The sequence below is a fragment of the Pogoniulus pusillus genome, chromosome 37 (assembly GCF_015220805.1).
Source record: "Pogoniulus pusillus isolate bPogPus1 chromosome 37, bPogPus1.pri, whole genome shotgun sequence".
Classification (NCBI taxonomy): Eukaryota; Metazoa; Chordata; class Aves; order Piciformes; family Lybiidae; genus Pogoniulus; species Pogoniulus pusillus.
This window is the reverse complement of record NC_087300.1, coordinates 3,137,113-3,156,097: the sequence shown is the minus strand read 5'-3', so window position 1 is coordinate 3,156,097 and position 18,985 is coordinate 3,137,113. Positions and strand designations below refer to the sequence as shown.

Here is an 18,985-nt window from a genome sequence, read left to right as displayed (position 1 = left end):
CCAAGTAGGGCTTGGTCTCTTCTCTCACAGGGCTTGGTCTCTTCTCTCTAGTATCAGCTGATAGAACAAGAGGAAATGGCCTCAAGCTATGGCAGCAGAGATGAGGAACAATGTCTTGGCTGCAGGAGTGGTCAGAGACTGGAACAGGCTGCCCAGGGAGGTGATGGAGTCACCATTCCTGGACGTGTTTGAGAAGCCTGTGGCTGGGCATGGCACTTGGGGCCAGGTGGTGGTGGGTTGGTGGTTGGGATTGGTGACCTTAGAGGGCTCTCTGATTCCATGGGACAAACACTCAGCAGGTGTAACTCCTTGTGGCAGGATTGATCTCCAGTTAAGCTGTGTCAGTCTGTGCCAGCTGAGGATCTGGCTCCTTCATGCTCCTGGAGGTTACATCTCCAGAGTCCCAGCTGCAGCCACTTCCAGCCTTCTGGAGCAGCCCTTTCAGAGCAGTGAGCAATGGGTCTGGACTTGCAGGGCTTGTCAGCAGAAACTTGTACTGAGCTCCACCTTGCTGGAAAAGTTCTTTCTCACAACTCCATGAGCTGATTGATGCTGCAATTTAGTGCTTGACTTGTGAGAGGCTTTACAGCCTCCTAAGGCTGATCCTCTCCCTTCTCTCCTTTGATCTCAGATGACTTGTTCTGAAGATACCTTCCCTACAGAGCTGCTGCCTTCCACATCCATCACAGCAGTTCTTTGACCCCTTGAAAAGGTTGGGAATAAAGAATTCCTTCAGGTAGCACAGTCAAAGGCTCTTGAGAAATTCAGGGTCCATTGAAGAGGTTTCAGAGTCTGCTCATCTCATCACCACCCTTCTGCAGTTAGGTTCTGCAGAGGGACTCTTCATTTGGGTGTCTAGAGACAGGGCAAGGGAGGGATGGTTTGAAGCTAGGGGAGGGAAGGTTGATCTTAGGGAGTTCTTCAGTGGGAGGGTGCTGAGACTCTGTGATAGGCTGCCCAGGGAGGTTGTGGATACCTCCTCCCTGGAGCTGTTGAAGGCCAGGCTGGATGAAGCCTTGAGCTGCTGAGTGTAGCTGAGGTGTGCCATGGCAGAGACCCCTGTGGGTGTCTAGAGACAGGGCAAGGGAGGGATGGTTTGAAGCCAGGGGAGGGAAGGTTGATCTTAGGGACTTCTTCAGTGGGAGGGTGCTGAGACTCTGTGATAGGCTGCCCAGGGAGGTTGTGGATACCTCCTCCCTGGAGCTGTTGAAGGCCAGGCTGGATGAAGCCTTGAGCTGCTGAGTGTAGCTGAGGTGTCCTATGGCAGGGACCTCTGTGGGTGTCTGGAGACAGGACAAGGGAGGGATGGTTTGAAGCTAGAGGAGAGAAGGTTGATCTTAGGGAGTTCTTCTGTAGGAGGGTGGTGAGACTCTGGAATAGGCTGCCCAGGGAGGTTGTGGATACCTCCTCCCTGGAGCTGTTGAAGGCCAGGCTGGATGAAGCCTTGAGCAGCTCAGTCTAGCTGAGGTGTCCCATGGCAGGGGGGCTTGAAGTAGATGATCTCTAAGATCCCTTCCCACCCAACCCATTCTGTGATAGTGTGTAAGGCATCTTCAGCCTGAGAGCTCTGCAGAGTGATCCTATCACACCTGCTCTGATGGGCTGAAGCTATTTGGTCTCCCTCACAGTGGAGAGACTTGAGGAAGAAAATACTGTGTCTGCTCCTGAGGAGCTCCAGGTTATCAGAAGCAATAATGCAAAAGTAAACCAACAGCACAGAGGCAGAAACATCAAAGCATGAAAAAGAAAAGCCACAACAGACCCAAGCCAGGTTTTAAGTTGATCTTCCATTTATGTTTTTAGTGTCAAACAATCATTTCAAATCAGGACTGGCTTTTAGGGGCACCAATTTGCTTGGGGTTTGCGTTGGAGTTGGGTTAGTTTGGGTAGAGCAGGCTGAGATCTGTGTTCTGAGCTCCCAGCAGGCTGCAAGCAGGGCATGATTAAACAATATTTATTGATGCTGAAATGCTGACTAAGTGTTTGGCTCTGCAGAGCTTAGCTTTAGAGCTGAAATGTAGCCCCATGGTGCTAAGAGGCTTAGGAGCTCTGCAGAGCTGGAGCTTGAAGATTTCCTCTGCTGCCCTGCCTGGGTTTAATCGAATTGGTGCTGCCTGAGGTGTTTGGTGGGGAGAGGTGGTTGGGTTGCCATGGCTGTGCCTGTGTGATAGATGCAAATACAGGCCTGCAGAGATGCCTGCAGGAGAGCTGCAAGCTGAGGTGTCCATCCACCTTGTGCCCCCCTTGGTATGGAGCAGAGTCTTTGGTTCTGCCTGCTGAGCTGCTCTCAGCTTTTACTCCAAGCCCAGGTTGGGTTGGAAGGGTCCTTCTAGACCTGGCCCCTTCTGGTACACTCCCAGCACTGTTGGCTGCCTGCAGCTTAAGCAAAGTTAGTAGATGGATGAAAGAGTCTCTGAGGTTGAGTATTTGCATGAGGGTTTGCACTGTGACTTCATAGAATGGTTTAGGTTGGAAGGGGACTTAAAAGCTCAGCCAGTTCCAACCTCCCCACCATAGGCAGGGACAGCTCCCACTAGAACAGGTTGCTCAAAGCCTCATCCAACCTGGTCCTGAACACCTCCAGGGAGGTTGGGGAGCACAGAAGCACCCAATGTGATCTTTGATCCCATTCTGTGCTGCTGTGCTCCACAACTTCCCTGGGAAACCTGTGCCAGTCTCTCACCACCCTCACTGCAAACAACTTCTTCCTCACATCCAGTTTCAGTCTCCCCTCTGCCACTTCAAACCCATTCCTCTTCCTCCTCTCATTGCCAGACCTTGTCAATAGTCCCTCCCCAGCCCTCCTGGAGCCTCCTTCAGATCCTGCAAGGCCACTCCAAGGTCTCCTCCAAGCCTTCTCCAGGCTGCAGAGCCCCAACTCTCTCAGCCTGTGCTCAGAGCAGAGCTGCTGCAGCCCTCTCAGCATCTTGGTGGCCTCCTCTGCACTGCCTCCAACACTTCCATGTCCTGCTTGTGCTGGGGGCTGCAGAACTGCCCCCAGGACTGCAGGTGGGGTGTGAGGAGAGCAGAGCCAAGGGGCAGAATCCCCTCCCTTGCCCTGTGCCCACACTGCTCTTGGTGCAGCCCAGCACAGGGTTGTGTCTGGGCTGCACTCACACTGCAGGCTCAGGTTGAGCTTTTCCTCACTCCAGAGCCTTTTCCCCAGGAACTGCCTCTCAGCTCTCACACACAGGGAGGTTGTGGATGCCTCTTCCCTGGAGTTGTTCCAGACCAGGTTTGATGAGACCTTGAGCAGCTTGATCTAGTGGAAGGTATCTTTGGGGCTGGGACTGGATGATCCTTCAGGTCATAGAATCAGTCAGGGTTGGAAGAGACCACAAGGAGCAGCCAGTTCCAACCCCCTTGCCATGCCCAGGGACACCTCAAACTAGATCAGGCTGTCCAGAGCCTAATCCAGCCTGGCCTTAAACACCTTCCAGCCTGAACCATTCCCTGAACCTCTGACTCTTTTTCCCCAGAACCTGAAGTTTCTTAGTGCCCTGCTTCCCTTGCAGCTCCAACCCCCCCTCCTTTCCCTCCTGAGCTGAGTCAGGCAGGAGCAGAAATCCCCACAGCAGAAAAGTGGCCTCAATTTTCTTTTGGCTGCCTGCAGAGGAGCTGGGTAGAGAAAGTTCTTGCTCTCATTAGTCACTCTGGAGCTGTGGGCTGCCTCCTCTGCACTGAGCAAAGGGACCCAGCTTTTCTCCTACCTATCAGCAGAAGACAAACAGCATAAAAATTCTGGGGAAACTCTTCTTTTATTTTCTTGTTGGGGAGGGAGGGGAAAGTAATGAATAACCAAAAAACTCCAATGAGGGCAAATGCTGCTAGGTCAGCATCTCCTGTGCATGATAGAACAGCTGATGGAGAAGCTGTGAAAGGTTGGGTTTGAATTGGTTCACTTCAAGAGATGAGATTCAACAAGGCCAAGTGCAGGGTTCTGCACTTTGGCCACAACAACCCCAAGCAGCACTACAGGCTGGGGCCAGAGTGGCTGAGAGCAGCCAGAGAGGGAGCTAGGGGTGCTGGCAGAGAGGAGCTGCAGAGGAGGCAGCAGTGCCCAGGTGGGCAGCAGAGCCAATGGCAGCCTGGGCTGGCTAAGGAGCAGTGTGGGCAGCAGGACAAGGGAGGTTCTTGTGCCCCTGTGCTCAGCACTGCTCAGGCCACCCCTGCAGTGCTGTGTCCAGTCCTGGGCTCCTGAATTGCAGAGAGCTGCTGAGGTGCTGGAAGGTGTTTGGAGAAGGGCAGCAAGGCTGGGGAGGGGCCTGGAGCACAGCCCTGTGAGGAGAGGCTGAGGGAGCTGGGGGGGTGCAGCCTGCAGCAGAGGAGGCTCAGGGCAGAGCTCATTGCTGCCTGCAGCTGCCTGCAGGGAGGCTGTAGCCAGGTGGGGTTGGGCTCTGCTGCCAGGCAGCCAGCAACAGAAGAAGGGGACCCAGGCTGAAGCTGTGCCAGGGCAGGTTGAGGCTGGAAGTTGTTGTCAGAGAGAGTGATTGACATTGGAATGGGCTGCCCAGGGAGGTGGTGGAGTGGCTGTGGCTGGAGGTGTTTTGGCCAAGCCTGGCTGGGGCACTTAGTGCCATGGTCTGGTTGGTTGGGCAGGGCTGGGTGCTAGGTTGTGCTGGCTGAGCTTGGAGGTCTCTGCCAACCTGCTTTGACTCTATGATTCTATGTGGTGTGACAAGAAAGGCCTACAGAAGCTCACAAGTGAGGGGGGAGACCATTCAGCAGTGCCTCCAGAGCATCTCTGATTGCTTTCCTCTCCCAGCAGAGGGGCAGGAGGGAGCCTTCTTTCTTGGCTGCCTGCTCTCTGGTAGACTGAGCATGGCCTCGTTTTAGGGAGGCAAGGAGTGTGCTGAACCCTTTGTGGCTCCCCTGGGTTTCTGCAGCAGCTGGAGCTGTTACCATGGCTGCCTGCACAGCTCCATTTGTGGTGCAGTTCCCAGTCCTCTGGGCTGCACTCAGAATGTGGCCAGCAGGTCCAGAGATGTTCTCCTGGGCTCTTCTCTACTGCAGTGAGGTCACATCTGGACTAACTGTGCCCAGTTCTAGGCTCCCCAGTTCAAAAAGGACATGGAACTGCTGGAGAGAATCCAATGAGGATGCTGAGGGGCTTGGAGCACCTCTGTGAGGAAGAAAGGCTGAGAGCCCTGGGGGTGTTGAGCCTGCAGAAGAGCAGCCCCAGAGGGGATCTGAGCAGTGCTCAGCAAGAGCTGAAGGGCTGGAGGCAAGAGGCTGGGGCTGGGCTCTTGTCAGTAGTGCCCAGTGAGAGGCCAAGGGGCAGTGGGCACAAAGTGGCCATCCCCTCCCTCAGGTGAGTCCCCACACCACACAGCCTGGTGTCATCTTGGAACTTGCTGAGGGTGCACTCCAAGTTCCTGCTGCTCCATCTCCAGGCTTGAAGGTGTGGGAAGGGAAGAAATCCCAAACCCTGGCTTTTTGATGGCCGTTGGCATGCAGCAGGAGGTGTTGCTGCTTCCCTGGGCCTCTCTCAGGACCCACTGGCAGATGTTCCAAACCTTCCTGCTGCCCTTTGATCCTGGGACCAGTTTCTGAGTCTGAAAGCTGACTTTGCCTTCCATCAGCTGCCCTCATTGCCTCTTGCTTTTCTTTTGGAGACTAACACAGAGTTCAGAGCTGCTTTAAGATCTGAACTGCTCACTTGGACTTGATTTATTTCCCCACCCCTTACACACAAGTACAAATCTTACAACCTTTGAATTTTCAGGGTCTGCAGCAGGAGCTCTAAACCCTGCCTAACTTTTTGTGTTGCTTTTTGGCAGGCAGGGGGAGAAGGAAAAAAACCCCAACCCCAACCTTATTTCATGACAAGCTTAGTATTAATTTATGTTAAGTTATTTTGGGGATGCTTCATCAGCTGGCAGTGCCTTCTTTTGGAGTTCAAGATGCACACAGCAGTGGCAGAAGCTTAGGGGCCTGGTGGCTTTTCTTCAGCATGCACCTGTCTCTAAGCTGCCTGAAGTCAGCATAGTGATGAGCTGCTGCTTGTTATTCAAACTCAGCTGGAATGTTGGATGGAGCCCTGCAAAATGTTGGCTGATGAAGGCTCAGAGGTGACCTCATTGCTGTCTACAACTCCCTGATGGGAGGCTGTAGCCAGGTGGGGTTGGGCTCTGCTGCCAGGCAGCCAGCAACAGAAGAAGGGGCCACAGCCTCAAGCTGTGCTAGGGGAGGTCTAGGCTGGATGTTGTTAGGAAGTTGTTGTGAGAGAGAGTGATTGGCATTGGAATGGGCTGCCCAGGGAGGTGGTGGAGTGGCTGTGGCTGGAGGTGTTGAAGCCAAGCCTGGCTGGGGCACTTAGTGCCATGGTGTGGTTGGTTGGGCAGGGCTGGGTGCTAGGTTGTGCTGGCTGAGCTTGGAGCTCTCTTCCAACCTGCTTGATTCTATGATTCTAAGTGCATCTTGTCCAACCCCCCTGCGAGCAGCAGGGACTATCCCCAACTAGAGCAGGTTCCTCATTTGCCTCTGTAAAGAAAATGTCAGAACAGAAATTCCCAATTTGGGGTAAGAAATGGAGGAGAAAAAAAAAACAACCAAAAGAAGAGGGGAAAAAAAACCAAAAGAAGAGGGGAAAAAAAAACAAAAGAAGAGGGAAAAAAAACCAAAAGAAGAGGGAAAAAAAAACAAAAGAAGAGGGAAAAAAAAAACCAAAAGAAGAGGGAAAAAAAAACCAAAAGAAGAGGGAAAAAAAACCAAAAGAAGAGGGAAAAAAAAAAAAAAAAAAGGAGTGGGGGAAAAAAAAAAAAAGGAAGAGAGAAGCCCAAATGAGGCTGATGGCAGATGATGAGGAGGAAAAAGCCAGAGGAGGTGGAAGATGAGGTGGCTGTGGAGCAGATAAATAATGTGGGAGCAAGCAGGCTGTAAAAGCAAGGAAGGTTTGTAGCTAATAGGGACACAGAGCCAAGGGGGGGTGCTTTGGGAATGAAATTGGAGAGAGCAGCAGATAACAGCAAAGTGTGGCTGTGATTTATTGGGAGTCACCAAACATGTGCAGCAAGAGCTCAGCTCCCTGGTGCCCGTGCAGGGAGGGGGCAGGTGTCTGCACCCAGACCTCACCGAGAGAGCTGCCAATGGGCAGGGGGAAGGAATGGGAATGTGTAGGGGGAGTCTGCAGTCCACAAACACACCCCAGCTGGGGGAGTCCAAGGTTTGACAGCTCTGTGGGGAAGGGTCTGGAGAGCAGGGCTGGTGAGGAGAAGCCGAGAGGAGCGGGGGTGTGCGCTGTGAGGAAGAGGAGGCTGAGGGGAGGTGTTGCAGCAGCTCTTCCCCATGCAACATCTCCTTTTCTCTTTCTTTTTTTACCCCCCTCCTATGCAACTTCCATGTCCCAGATTTTCCCCATGCAACTTCTCCTTTCTCTCTCTCTCTTTTTCCCCCCCCCACTAGAGATTGACCAGGGGAGCTGCGGCGATCCCGGGATCCCAGCCTACGGCAGGAGAGAAGGAGCCACGTTTCGCCACGGGGACAGCCTGAAGTTCGAGTGCCAGCCTGCCTTTGAGTTGAAGGGACAGAAAACCATTACCTGCCAAAAGAGTAGCCAGTGGTCTGCTCAGAAACCAGTTTGTGTTTGTAAGTCAGCGAGGAGGTGGCTCTGAAGTTGTCTTGGTTGTGTGGCGAGGTGCTCAGGGAAGCAGGAGCTTTGTGCTCTGGGCTCGGTACCCAGGCTAGGGAAGCTCTCCTGCTGGCAGAGGTGGCACCAAACTGCAGCTTCATGGACATGCAGCCCTGGGGGAGAGGTTGGTTTGGGTTTTTTCTCAGCAGAGAAGGGTTGTGCAGCAGGGACCAGCATCCAGATGGAGATCTGGGATTGTGCTGGGAGCCTGTGCTCTACCCCTCTGCCCTTCTGGCATTCTGGTTCAGAGCCCTTCTGGGGAGCAAGAAGGGATTTGATGTCTGAGGCAGGAGGCCTGCCATGGGCACACACAAGATGTTCCAAACTTGGTTCTATCTGGGGGCCATTTACTTTTCCTTCATCATCTGACAGCATTCAGCCTGCCTGCTGCTGGACCTCAGGTTTTCATTTGGTGCGTGAGCTCTCAGCAGAAGTGGGCAGTGATGCTCTCAGCATTGGACTTGCAGATGTGGCATCATCCCTGGGGGGTTATAATGGTCTCACTGCCCTCTGAAGATGAAATCTGCTTTAGTACATTGGCTGAGCCTTCCCTCAGCAGCAGTGGTGGGTTAGGGCTGTACCAGACCTCGCTGAAGCTGCTCTCTTTTCCCCAAGCGGTGACAAGGAAACTCTGATTTTTGTCTCACCTCTGCTTAGTTGGATGTGTTGAAGTCTGTGCCTTTGAAGGGGACTGAAACTGAACCTAGCAACAACAACAAAAGACAAGAAGGAAGAATTCAGTTGAGCAACAGAGGACAAAAGTGTTGGGGGGGTTGGGTGGAGAAGGAACAGAAACGTTTGCTGTTGGCAGCTCGAGTTTGCTGCGCTGCTGTTAGGTCCTGCGCTAGGAGATGCTCCTTTGCAGCATGGCAGGGGCTGATCTGTGCCAAAGAGATTACTCAGCTGAGGGGGAGCAAACTTTGGCACTTCAGAGCTGAGTTTGGATCCTTCAGGAGCTGGGGGAGAGTGTGGGGAAACTGGCTTCAAGTAAGTGCCCTTCTTGGCAAGCGCTGCCTTGGGCTTGGAGCGGTTGAGGATATGCACCTGGGGACAGGCAGCGATCGCTTGGTGAGTTTTGCCTTCTCCAGGTGCCAGGGTGCCTGCCTCCCTGGTTTGCTCTGTCAGCAGATCAGCTGGTGAGGAGAAGGGAGATTCCCAGGATCTCTCTGAGGTGGGAAACATCAGGATTCATTCTGTGCTTGGCACCAGAGAAGGGAGATTCCCAGGATCTCTTTGAGGTGGGAAACATCAGGATTCATTCTGTGCTCAGCACCAGAGAAGGGAGATTCCCAGGATCTCTCTGAGGTGGGAAACATCAGGATTGGTTCTGTGCTCAGCACCAGAGAAGGGAGATTCCCAGGATCTCTCTGAGGTGGGAAACATCAGGATTCATTCTGTGCTTGGCACCAGAGAAGGGAGATTCCCAGGATCTCTTTGAGGTGGGAAACATCAGGATTCATTCTGTGCTCAGCACCAGAGAAGGGAGATTCCCAGGATCTCTCTGAGGTGGGAAACATCAGGATTGGTTCTGTGCTCAGCACCAGAGAAGGGAGATTCCCAGGATCTCTCTGAGGTGGGAAACATCAGGATTCATTCTGTGCTTGGTACCAGAGAAGGGAGATTCCCAGGATCTCTCTGAGGTGGGAAACATCAGGATTCATTCTGTGCTTGGTACCAGAGAAGGGAGATTCCCAGGATCTCTCTGAGGTGGGAAACATCAGGATTCATTCTGTGCTTGGTACCAGAGAAGGGAGATTCCCAGAATCTCTCTGAGGTGGGAAACATCAGGATTCATTCTGTGCTTGGCACCAAAGAAGGGAGATTCCCAGGATCTCTCTGAGGTAGGAAACATCAGGACTCATTCTGTGCTTGGCACCAGAGAAGGGAGATTCCCAGGATCTCTCTGAGGTGGGAAACATCAGGACTGATTCTGTGCTCAGTACCACAGAAGAGAGATTCCCAGGATCTCTTTGAGGTGGGAAATATCAGGACTGATTCTGTACTCAGCACCAGAAGTTGAGGGTTGGGTTAGTTGCTGCTTGGGTTTGTTTTTTCCCCTGCTTCCCAGAAGTTGAGGTGAATTTGACCAGCTGATGGTTTGCTTTGGGCTTCTTGCAGTGAGACTAAACCCATTGTTTGTGCCCAGGCTGAGAGGATTGGAGCAGGGCAGAGCAGAAGGAAGACTTTCCAGTAAAGCAGGATTAGACTTTTTTTGGTAGGTAAATACTGAACAAGGGCAACAAATCCAGCCCCAGTCAGCAGCCCATGCAAAGCACTGCACAGGCAGGAGGTTCTCCTCCCCCTCTTCTCTGCCCTGTGGAGACCTTGTCTTGAATACTGTGTTCAGTTTTGGGCTGCCCAGTTTAAAAGGGACAGGGATCTGCTGGAGAGGGTCCAGGGAAGGGCTGTGAGGATGATGAGGGGACAGGAGGGTGTGGCTTATGAGGAGAGGCTGAAGGCCCTGGGGCTGCTTAGTCTGGAGAAGAGAAGACTGAGAGGGGATTTGATGTTTACAAGTATCTGAAGGCTGCCAGGAGGGGAGGACAGGCTCTGCTCACTGCTCCCTGGGATAGGGCAAGCAGCAATGGGTGTAAGTTGCAGCACAGGAGGCTCTGCCTCAGCACAAGGGGGAACTTCTTGCCTGGAAGGGTCCCAGAGCCCTGGCACAGGCTGCCCAGAGAGGCTGTGGAGTCTCCTTCTGTGGAGCCTTTCCAGGCCTGTCTGGATGTGTTCCTGTGTGATCTGTGTTAGATTGTGTGGTCCTGCTGTGGCAGGGGGGTTGGACTGGATGAGGTCTTTGGGTCCCTTCCAACCCCTAACATCCTGTGAGCCTGTGAACATCTGGCTGCAGCTGCATCTCTCTTAAAGTGTGAGGTGGGGAAGGCAGAGGAAAGGAGAGCAGGAGAAGTCACACATTGCAATTGCATCAGGTTGGAAAGGACCTTCAAAGCTCATCTTGGCCAATCCCCCTGCAGCCAGCAGGGACCTGCTCTGGCAGAGGGGGGTTGGACTGGATGATCTCTTTGGGTCCCATCCAACCCCTAACATCCTGTGAGCCTGTGACTCTTTGTGCTTCAAATGATGCCATTGTGGTTTGTTCTCTGTGGTTTTCCAGCTTTGGAGTTGTTTAGGAATCAAGAAGGCAACATCTAGGTGTCAAAAAGCAAAAGGTCTTTCCCAGCCTTCCCTCCAGCTTTTGCTCCCCTGCCTTTCTTCCAGCCAGCAGCACATTAGCCTGTCCAAATCAGGAGAGGTTAGATGACAAAATGTGTAACCTGGCATGAAATCCATAGTGGGATTAGTAACAACTCTCTGCAAACGTCGGGAGAGCATTAAAAGGTGTTGGGTGGGGGGGAAAAAAGAAGGGGACCTGATTGATGCGCTGCTGCTCGGGATATGCAAACAAGCCCAAGGCTGCTGCTCCTGGCAGCCCAGGCATGACAAACGCCGAGGGAGATTAAGCAGCAACGCCGTGGTGCATCCTGCTGTCCCCAGCAAAATGATTTATGAGCAGACAGGATTTATTGTGGAGAGCTCATTTCCTGGGGCTGCCACCACAAAGCAACACAAAGCGTTTAAGTAATGCAGCTGCTTTATTGCGCCGGGTCCTTAATTCGCCGCTGTCTGCGCCTCCCTGATAACAACCCCTTCCATCTTCATCCTCCTCCCCCCCCCCCCCCCAACCCTGCTGGCACTGCGTCCTGTAAGCAGCCAGGGTGAGTGCTTGAGGAGCTTTGCAAGACCTCAAAGGGGGCAGATGTGGCTGGGTTGGAGGGCAGAAGGGCTCTGCAGCGGGACCTTGACTGCCTGGACAGATGGGCAGAGTCCAATGGGATGAGGTTCAATAGCTCCAAGTGCAGGGTGCTGCACTTTGGCCACAGCAACCCCATGCAGAGATACAGGCTGGGGTCAGAGTGGCTGAGAGCAGCCAGACAGAGAGGGATCTGGGGGTGCTGATTGATACCCGCCTGAACATGAGCCAGCAGTGTGCCCAGGTGGCCAAGAGAGCCAGTGGCATCCTGGCCTGCATCAGGAATGGTGTGGCCAGCAGGAGCAGGGAGGTCATTCTGCCCCTGTACTCTGCACTGGTTAGACCACACCTTGAGTATTGTGTTCAGTTCTGGGCCCCCCAGTTTAGGAGGGACATTGAGATGCTTGAGCGTGTCCAGAGAAGGGCAACGAGGCTGGGGAGAGGCCTTGAGCACAGCCCTACGAGGAGAGGCTGAGGGAGCTGGGATTGGTTAGCCTGGAGAAGAGGAGGCTCAGAGGTGACCTTATTGCTGTCTGCAACTACCTGAGGGGTGGTTGTGGCCAGGAGGAGGTTGCTCTCTTCTCTCAGGTGGCCAGCACCAGAACAAGAGGACACAGCCTCAGGCTGTGCCAGGGGAGATTTAGGCTGGAGGTGAGGAGAAAGTTCTTCCCTGAGAGAGTCATTGGACACTGGAATGGGCTGCCCGGGGAGGTGGTGGAGTCGCCGTCCCTGGAGCTGTTCAAGGCAGGACTGGACGTGGCACTTGGTGCCATGGTCTGGCCTTGAGCTCTGTGCTAAAGGGTTGGACTTGATGATCTGTGAGGTCTCTTCCAACCCTGATGACACTGTGATACCTCCTTGCTGCGTGGCTGCTGCTAAATCCCTTACTAAGCAAAGTAGCCCTGGCCTCGGCGTGCGCCACGGATGAGCTCCGATGTGCTGAGGCACCTGAAGGGATGATGCTGCAGCTTGGGAAGCTGTAGGGATGTGAGCTGGATGAGACAGCACAGACAGGGATGGTTTGGAGTGGAAATCATAGAATCATGGCAGGTGAGGGAGGAATTCTGTATAATGAGGGTGGGGAGACACTGGGACAGGTTGCCCAGGAAGGGCTTTGCAGTGAGGGTGCTGAGACACTGGCACAGGTTGCCCAGGGAGGTTGTGGAGCACAGAAGCACCCAATGTGATCACATTGGGTGCTTCTGTGCTCCACAACCTCCCTGCAGGTGTTCAGGACCAGGCTGGATGAGACCTTGAGCAACCTGTTCTAGTGGGAGTTGTCCTTGCCTATAGCAGGGAGTTGGAAGTGGCTGAGCTTTGAGGTCCCTTCCAACCTAACCCATTCTATGACTCCATGGTTTTGTGATCCCCCTGGCACCCACCTTTGAAGTATTGATCAGCACTAAGAAGATTCCCCCTCATGGATGGTACAGATTGCTCTGGCTCCCAACCCAGAGCCATGCCAATGTAGGCACATCTATACCACAGGACCAAGCACCCACCAGCAGCAGCAATAGGCATGGCCAGGGTGAGTTTGGGTGACCAAGGAGGTTTAAATGTGCATTTGCACCTTAATGACAGGCTTTTGTTAACTGCAAGTGTTTGGAACCTGCTTGCTGCAGCTCTCTAAATATTCAGTGACAAACTTCAACAGCCACAAAATCTTCCTGAGTCCTGGGAATTCACAGCTGCTGCAGGAGGATTTGCTGTGGGATTGCTGAGGTCACTGGTGGCCTTAGAAGTGCAGAATCACAGAATCAACCCTATGAGGAGAGGCTGAGGGAGCTGGGGGTGTGCAGCCTGCAGAAGAGGAGGCTCAGGGCAGAGCTTCGATCACATTGGATGCTTCTGTGCTCCACAACCTCCCTGGAGGAGCTGGTCAAGGCCAGGCTGGATGAGGCCCTGAGCAACCTGTTCTAATGGGAGGTGTCCCTACCCTGCCTCTATGAACCCATGGATCTATCTGTGCTCTGAATCTGGTGTCTGCTCCTGGCAGTGTGGGTGCTGGTGGTGACTGAATCTTGAAGAGCTTTCTCTTGCTGCTGCAGCTACTTTGTGCTCTTCCAGTCAGCTTCATGGTTGGTGGTGCTCTTGCATTTGGAGAGAGTCCAACAGAGGCCACAAAGGTGCTGAAGGGCCTGGAGCATCTCTCTTATGGTGAGACACTGAGAGACCTCCAGGCTGTTTAGCCTGGAGATGAGTAGCCTGAGAGAGGATCTGATCAGTGGTGATCAATAGCTCAAGGGTGAAGGAGAGGAGAATGGGACTGGAGTCCTATCAGTGCTGGACAATGACACAGCAAGGGGCAGCAGCCACAGACTGGAGCTCAGGAGGTTTCACTTGAGCTTAAGGAGAAGCCTCTCTGCTGTGGGGATGCCTGGAGCAGGCTGCCCAGAGAGGTTGTGGAGTCTCCTTCTCTGGAGAGCTTCCAAACCCCTTTGGATGTGTCCTGTGCAGCCTGGTCTAGGTGACCCTCTGTTAGCAGAGGGCTTGGACTGGGTAATCTCCAGAGGTCACTTCCAACTCCCACCATGCTGAGATTCTGGGATTGTCCAATTTCCTGCTTTAAGTGGTCTCTGTCTTGGAGTGCTGTGTCCAGTTCTGGGCCCCAGAGTTCAAGAGGGACATAGAACTGCTGGAGAGAGTCCAGCACAGAGCCACAGAGATGCTGAAGGGAATGGAACAGCTCTGTTAGGAGCAGAGCCTAAGGGAGCTGGGGGTGTGCTGCTGGGAGAGGAGGAGGCTGAGAGGTGACCTCAGCAGTGGTGATCAATGTGTGCAGGTGAGTGGCAGGAGGCTGCAGCCAGGCTCTGCTGGGTGATGCCAGTGCCAGCACAAGGGGCAATGGTGGCAGCTGAGGCAGAGGAAGCTTCATTTAACCATGAGGAGGATTTTTTTCCCTGTGAGGGTGCCAGAGCCCTGGCACAGGCTGCCATGGGGGGCTGTGGAGTCTCCATCTGGAGATACTCAAACCCCACCTGGATGTGTTGCTGTGTGATCTGCTCTGGGTGCTCCTGCTCTGGCAGGGGTTGGACTGGCTGAGCTGTGGAGGTCCCTTCCAGCCCCTGACACTCTATGGTTCTAAGGCAGTTCTCACAGAGCCCAAGCCACTGCTTTCCTCCAGAGCTCTCTTGGGTTGCCTTGAAGGACAACAGAATGGGCTTAGGAGACGTGGGGCAGCAATCTGCTGTGCTCCCGAGGTAGGAACCCCAGGGATGTAATCCTCAACCCCAAATCTGCAGTTGCCTGTGGCTGAGGAGATTATTGAGCTCATAAACGGGGATGCAGCCCATAATTGCAGCTCTGAGGGGGGAGCTGGTGAGTTGTGGAGTGGCTGCAGTGAGAAGGATGCTGAGAGCCTGGCTCGGTGGGGAGCAGGGGGGCTCAGTGGGGCCATCACTTCCCAGTGCATGGCTGCAGTGCCTGGAGAAGGTCACTCCTGCACCATGAGCCCAGGCTCCTTATCTGATCTTGATGTCAGCTCTTGCAGAGGAAGCTCCTGCTACAAAACCTTATCTGTGACCTGAATTTCCTTTGCCAGGTTGATGTTTCCTTCCTGAGGAAAGGGGAAAGGTTTTGGGGGGAGTTTCTTTTCTCTTTTTCCTGCCCACTGTTGACAGCAACCTGTGGAACCTTCTCTGGGAGTGATTTGGAGCAAAGCAGTGAGAAAAAGGTTGTTTGGCTGCTAAAATCAATTAGCTTTGTAATGGAGAGCAGCTGTGAGAGAGAGCCAGCAGTGGGTGCTCCACACCTGGGCACAGGAGGAGGTGGAATGCTTCTTTCTGAAGGTCTCTAGGAGCCAGGGCTTGTTTTCTAGTCTGTGTGGAGGAGGTGGATGGTGGAGGTGGTCAGAGTGGTCTTTTAGGGTCCAGTGACTGCCCCAGCATAAGAAGGGTATGGAACTGTTTGGATTGAGTCACAAAGGAGAGCTGCAAAGATGAGCTGAGGGCTGGGGCAGCTCTGCTGTGAGGACAGGCTGAGGGGGCTGGGGGTGTTCAGCCTGGAGAAGAGAAGATTCTGGAGGGACCTTAGAGCTGCATTTCAATATCTTAAGGGGACCTACAGGAAGGCTGAGGAGGGACTGTTCAGAAGGTCCTGTGGGGGTAGGATGAGAGGCAATGGTTTGAAACTGGAGCAGGGCAGATTTAGGTTGGACACCAGGAGAAAGTTCTGCACCATGAGAGTGATGAAACACTGGGAGAGGCTGCCCAGGGCTGTGGTTGAGGCTCCATCCCTGCAGACATTCAGAATCAGGCTTGATGTGGCCTGGGCAGCCCTGGGGATCTCAGAGCTGCCTGCCAATACCTGAAAGGATCCTGCAGGAAGGCTGCAGAGAGACTTTTCATCAGAGTGTCTGAGCCAAGCCAAGGGGGAATGGTTTGAAGCTGAGCAAGAGCAGGCTTAGGCTGGAGCTGAGGAAGAAGTCCTGCAGGATGAGTGTGGTGAGACTCTGGAACAGGCTGCCCAGGGAGGCTGTGGCTGCCTCCACCCAGGGCATGCTGCCCAGGGAGGTGGTGGAGGCACTGTCCCTGGAGGTCTTCAAGCAAAGCCTGGCTGAGGCACTTAGTGCCATGGTCTGGTTGACTGGCCAGGGCTGGGTGCTAGGTTGGACTGGCTGAGCTTGGAGCTCTCTTCCAACCTGCTTGATTCTATGATTCTATGTCCAAGGCCAGGTTGGATGAGACCTTGAGCAGCTGAGTTTAGTGGAGAGATGTCCCTGCCTGTGGCTAGGGGGGAGTTGGAGGAGATACCTCCTGGAGTTGCTTCTAACCTGACCCACTCTAGGCTTGAATGATTCTTTAATTAGGAAGCTCAGACCTTTTCCTCTCGAGGGAGTGGAAGCTTTGTTCATTAGAAAGGAGGTTTTTTAGGCTGGTTTTGTTATCTTGTACTCCAGCATCTCATTCTTCCACTGAAACCTGCCCCTCTGTGTGCTCTGCTCATTATTTACTGCTCATTCCTCTTGCTGTCTGCAGTGCTGATGGAACAGTTTATGCTAACTCACAAAATGTTTCTCCCTCCTGCTGTAAACAGCTTTTTCTAGCCAGCCCTGGCCTTGTTTGCCTGCCTGATGCCTCTGCTGGCTGTGGATTTTGGAGGGGTTCTGCTCATTTCAGTTCATTTTGGTTTCCAGGCTGCTTTGCCATGTGAGGATTGGGATTGGTTTGTGGGTTTGTTGCTGTTATTTTAACTGCTGGATGCTTTCCTCAGGCAGCCTGCTGTGAATTTCCTGAGCCAATGGCAGAGAGGTGGGAAAGGGAGCTGGGGGATGACCTTAAGTTCTGCACAGCCACCGGCTGTGTCCTGGGGTGGTGCAGCTGAAAGCCTGCCCAGGAATGGGCTCATTGCTTGCTGAAGCCAGGTCCAAGCCTGAGATGGTTTCTGCAGGTGGAGTCATAGGATCAGAGAACTGTTTGGGTTGGAAAAGCCTTCTGAGGTCATCCAGTCCAACCCTCCACCCAGCACCCCCATGGCCACTAAACCACATCCCCCAGTGCCATGGCCACAGGTTCCTTGAACACCTCCAGGGATGGGGACTCCACCACCTCCCTGGGCAGCCTCTGCCAGTCCTTGGCCACTCTGGCAGGAAAGAAACTTCCTCATGGCCAACCTAAACCTCCTCTGGTGCAACTTAAGGCCAGCTCCTCTCAATTGGGCACAATTTCAGGCCATTGCCTCTCCTTCTGTGACCTCCTCCTAGGGAGCAGAGCCCAACCCCCTCCTCACCCCCAACCTCCTTTCAGAGAGCAGTGAGGTCTGCCCTCAGCCTCCTCTTCTGCAGGCAGCTGTCTGTCACAGCTGTGTGTCCTTCAGGGCCCATTAACACCTTCTCCTTGCCCTTGATCTGAGCTGCTTCAGAGCAAGGAAATGCTCCTTATCTTCAGCCTGTTCCCCTGAGCCCCTGGGATCCATCCAGGCTTTCTCTGGCAGAGAGGGAAGCAAATTAACTGCCGGCAGGATTACCATGATCCCTCTGCACGCCTGGGATTGGAGCTTTTGTTAACAACCTCGTTTGCTGCTTGCAGCCTTGTAAGACTCTTCCCTCCTCCGTTTTCAGCAGGGCACTTTCCCCTCACAGCCCTGGCTCTGCCCTGCAGCCCTGCTTTGGCAGAGCAGGGAGATTTCAGGGTTTGCTTAAGTGCTGTGCTGGGCAGGAAAGCTCTTAAGCAGCTTCTTAGTGACAATGAATTGGGTTGCAATTGTCCCCTGCAAGCTCCCCAGGCGTTTTTTGGGGTGTAACCTCTGGGAAGTAGCTCCTCAGGCAGCTTTTGGGGTATGCCCTCTATATAAAGTCCTTCTCTAGGGCTCTTCAGCCTTCCTTCTGCTCCCCAGGAGACTTGTCTCAAGCCCATGCATCCTCCAAGTGTCAGCTCAGTTGTGGAAGTTTCTCTCTGTGTCTGCAGCTGAGGAAAGCCCAGGCTGGAAAAGACCTTTAAGATCCCTCTGGAGCACTGCATCCAGTGCTGGAGCCACTGCTGCAAGAGGGATGTGGAGGTGCTGGAAGGTGTCCAGAGAAGGGCCATGAGGATGAGCAGAGGGCTGGAGCTGCTCTGCTGGGAGGAGAGACTGAGGGAGTTGGGGCTGGAGAGGAGAAGGCTCCCAGGTGACCTTCTTGTGGCATTCCAGGATCTGAAGGGGGCTACAAGAAAGCTGGGGAGGGACTTTTTAGCTGTCAGGGAGTGATAGGACTGGGGGGGAATGGAGCAAAGCTGGAAATGGGAAGATTCAGCCTGGATATTAGGAAGAAGTTGTTGAGCAGGAGAGTGGTGAGAGGCTGGAATGGGTTGCCCAGGGAGGTGATGGAAACCTCATCCCTGGAGGTGTTTGAGGCCAGGCTGGCTGAGGCTGTGTGCAGCCTGCTCTAGGGTAGGGTGTCCCTGGGCATGGCAGGGGGGTTGGCACTGGCTGCTCCTTGTGGTTCCTGCCTGATTCTGTGGTCATGGAGCCCCATCACTGGCCTGGCACTGAAAAGCTCTTGACTAAGCCATGGCCTTCAGCACTACACCTACAGGACTCTTAAATACCTCCAGGGATGGAGCCTCCACCACCTCCCTGGGCAGCCTATTCCAGTGCCTGAGAACCTTTCAGAACAGAAGTTTTTTTTCCCCTCATGTCCAACCTAAACCTCCTCTGGTGCAACTTGAGGCCAGTTCCACTCACCCTATTCCCTGTTACCTGGTTGGACAGACCAACTCCCACCTCTCTACAGCCTGGCCCAAACCAGAGCCTGCTTCCTCCTTGGTTTTATGTTGTCACCCAGTTCTAGCTGGCAGTTGTTGATCCCAGAAGAAGCAATTTCCTGCTCCAAGTCTTCTCCTGGTTTCTAACTAATGGCTGTGGGGCTTGGGGTGGCCTGGCTCAGCATGGAGCTTGCAGTGATGAGGCTGGAGGGTGTGGGATGAGGTCAAGGTGGTGATCCAGCAGATGTGGCCAGCTCTCAGGTCCCCAGCAGGGATGGTCCTCCTGCAGAGAGAGCCTGCACGTGGGGAGAGCTTCAGTGGAGGGGCTCCATGGTGGTGTCAGACCACATCTGTGGGGGTACAGCTCAGCAGAGCTGCTTCCCAGCTGCTCTCTCAGCACCCATCAGGAGGATGCAGTTTATT

The 18,985-nt window shown here is 53.8% G+C and overlaps 1 protein-coding gene across 1 annotated transcript in view; it reads left to right on the top strand.

Annotated features, from left to right (window-relative positions):
* CSMD2 (CUB and Sushi multiple domains 2) overlaps positions 1-18,985 on the top strand; it is a 439,963-nt gene that overhangs the window by 269,000 nt on the left and 151,978 nt on the right. The window contains exon 14 of the mRNA XM_064172682.1: positions 7,405-7,587. Within this exon, the coding sequence (XP_064028752.1) occupies positions 7,405-7,587 (183 nt within the window). The remainder of the gene's footprint in view (positions 1-7,404; positions 7,588-18,985) is intronic.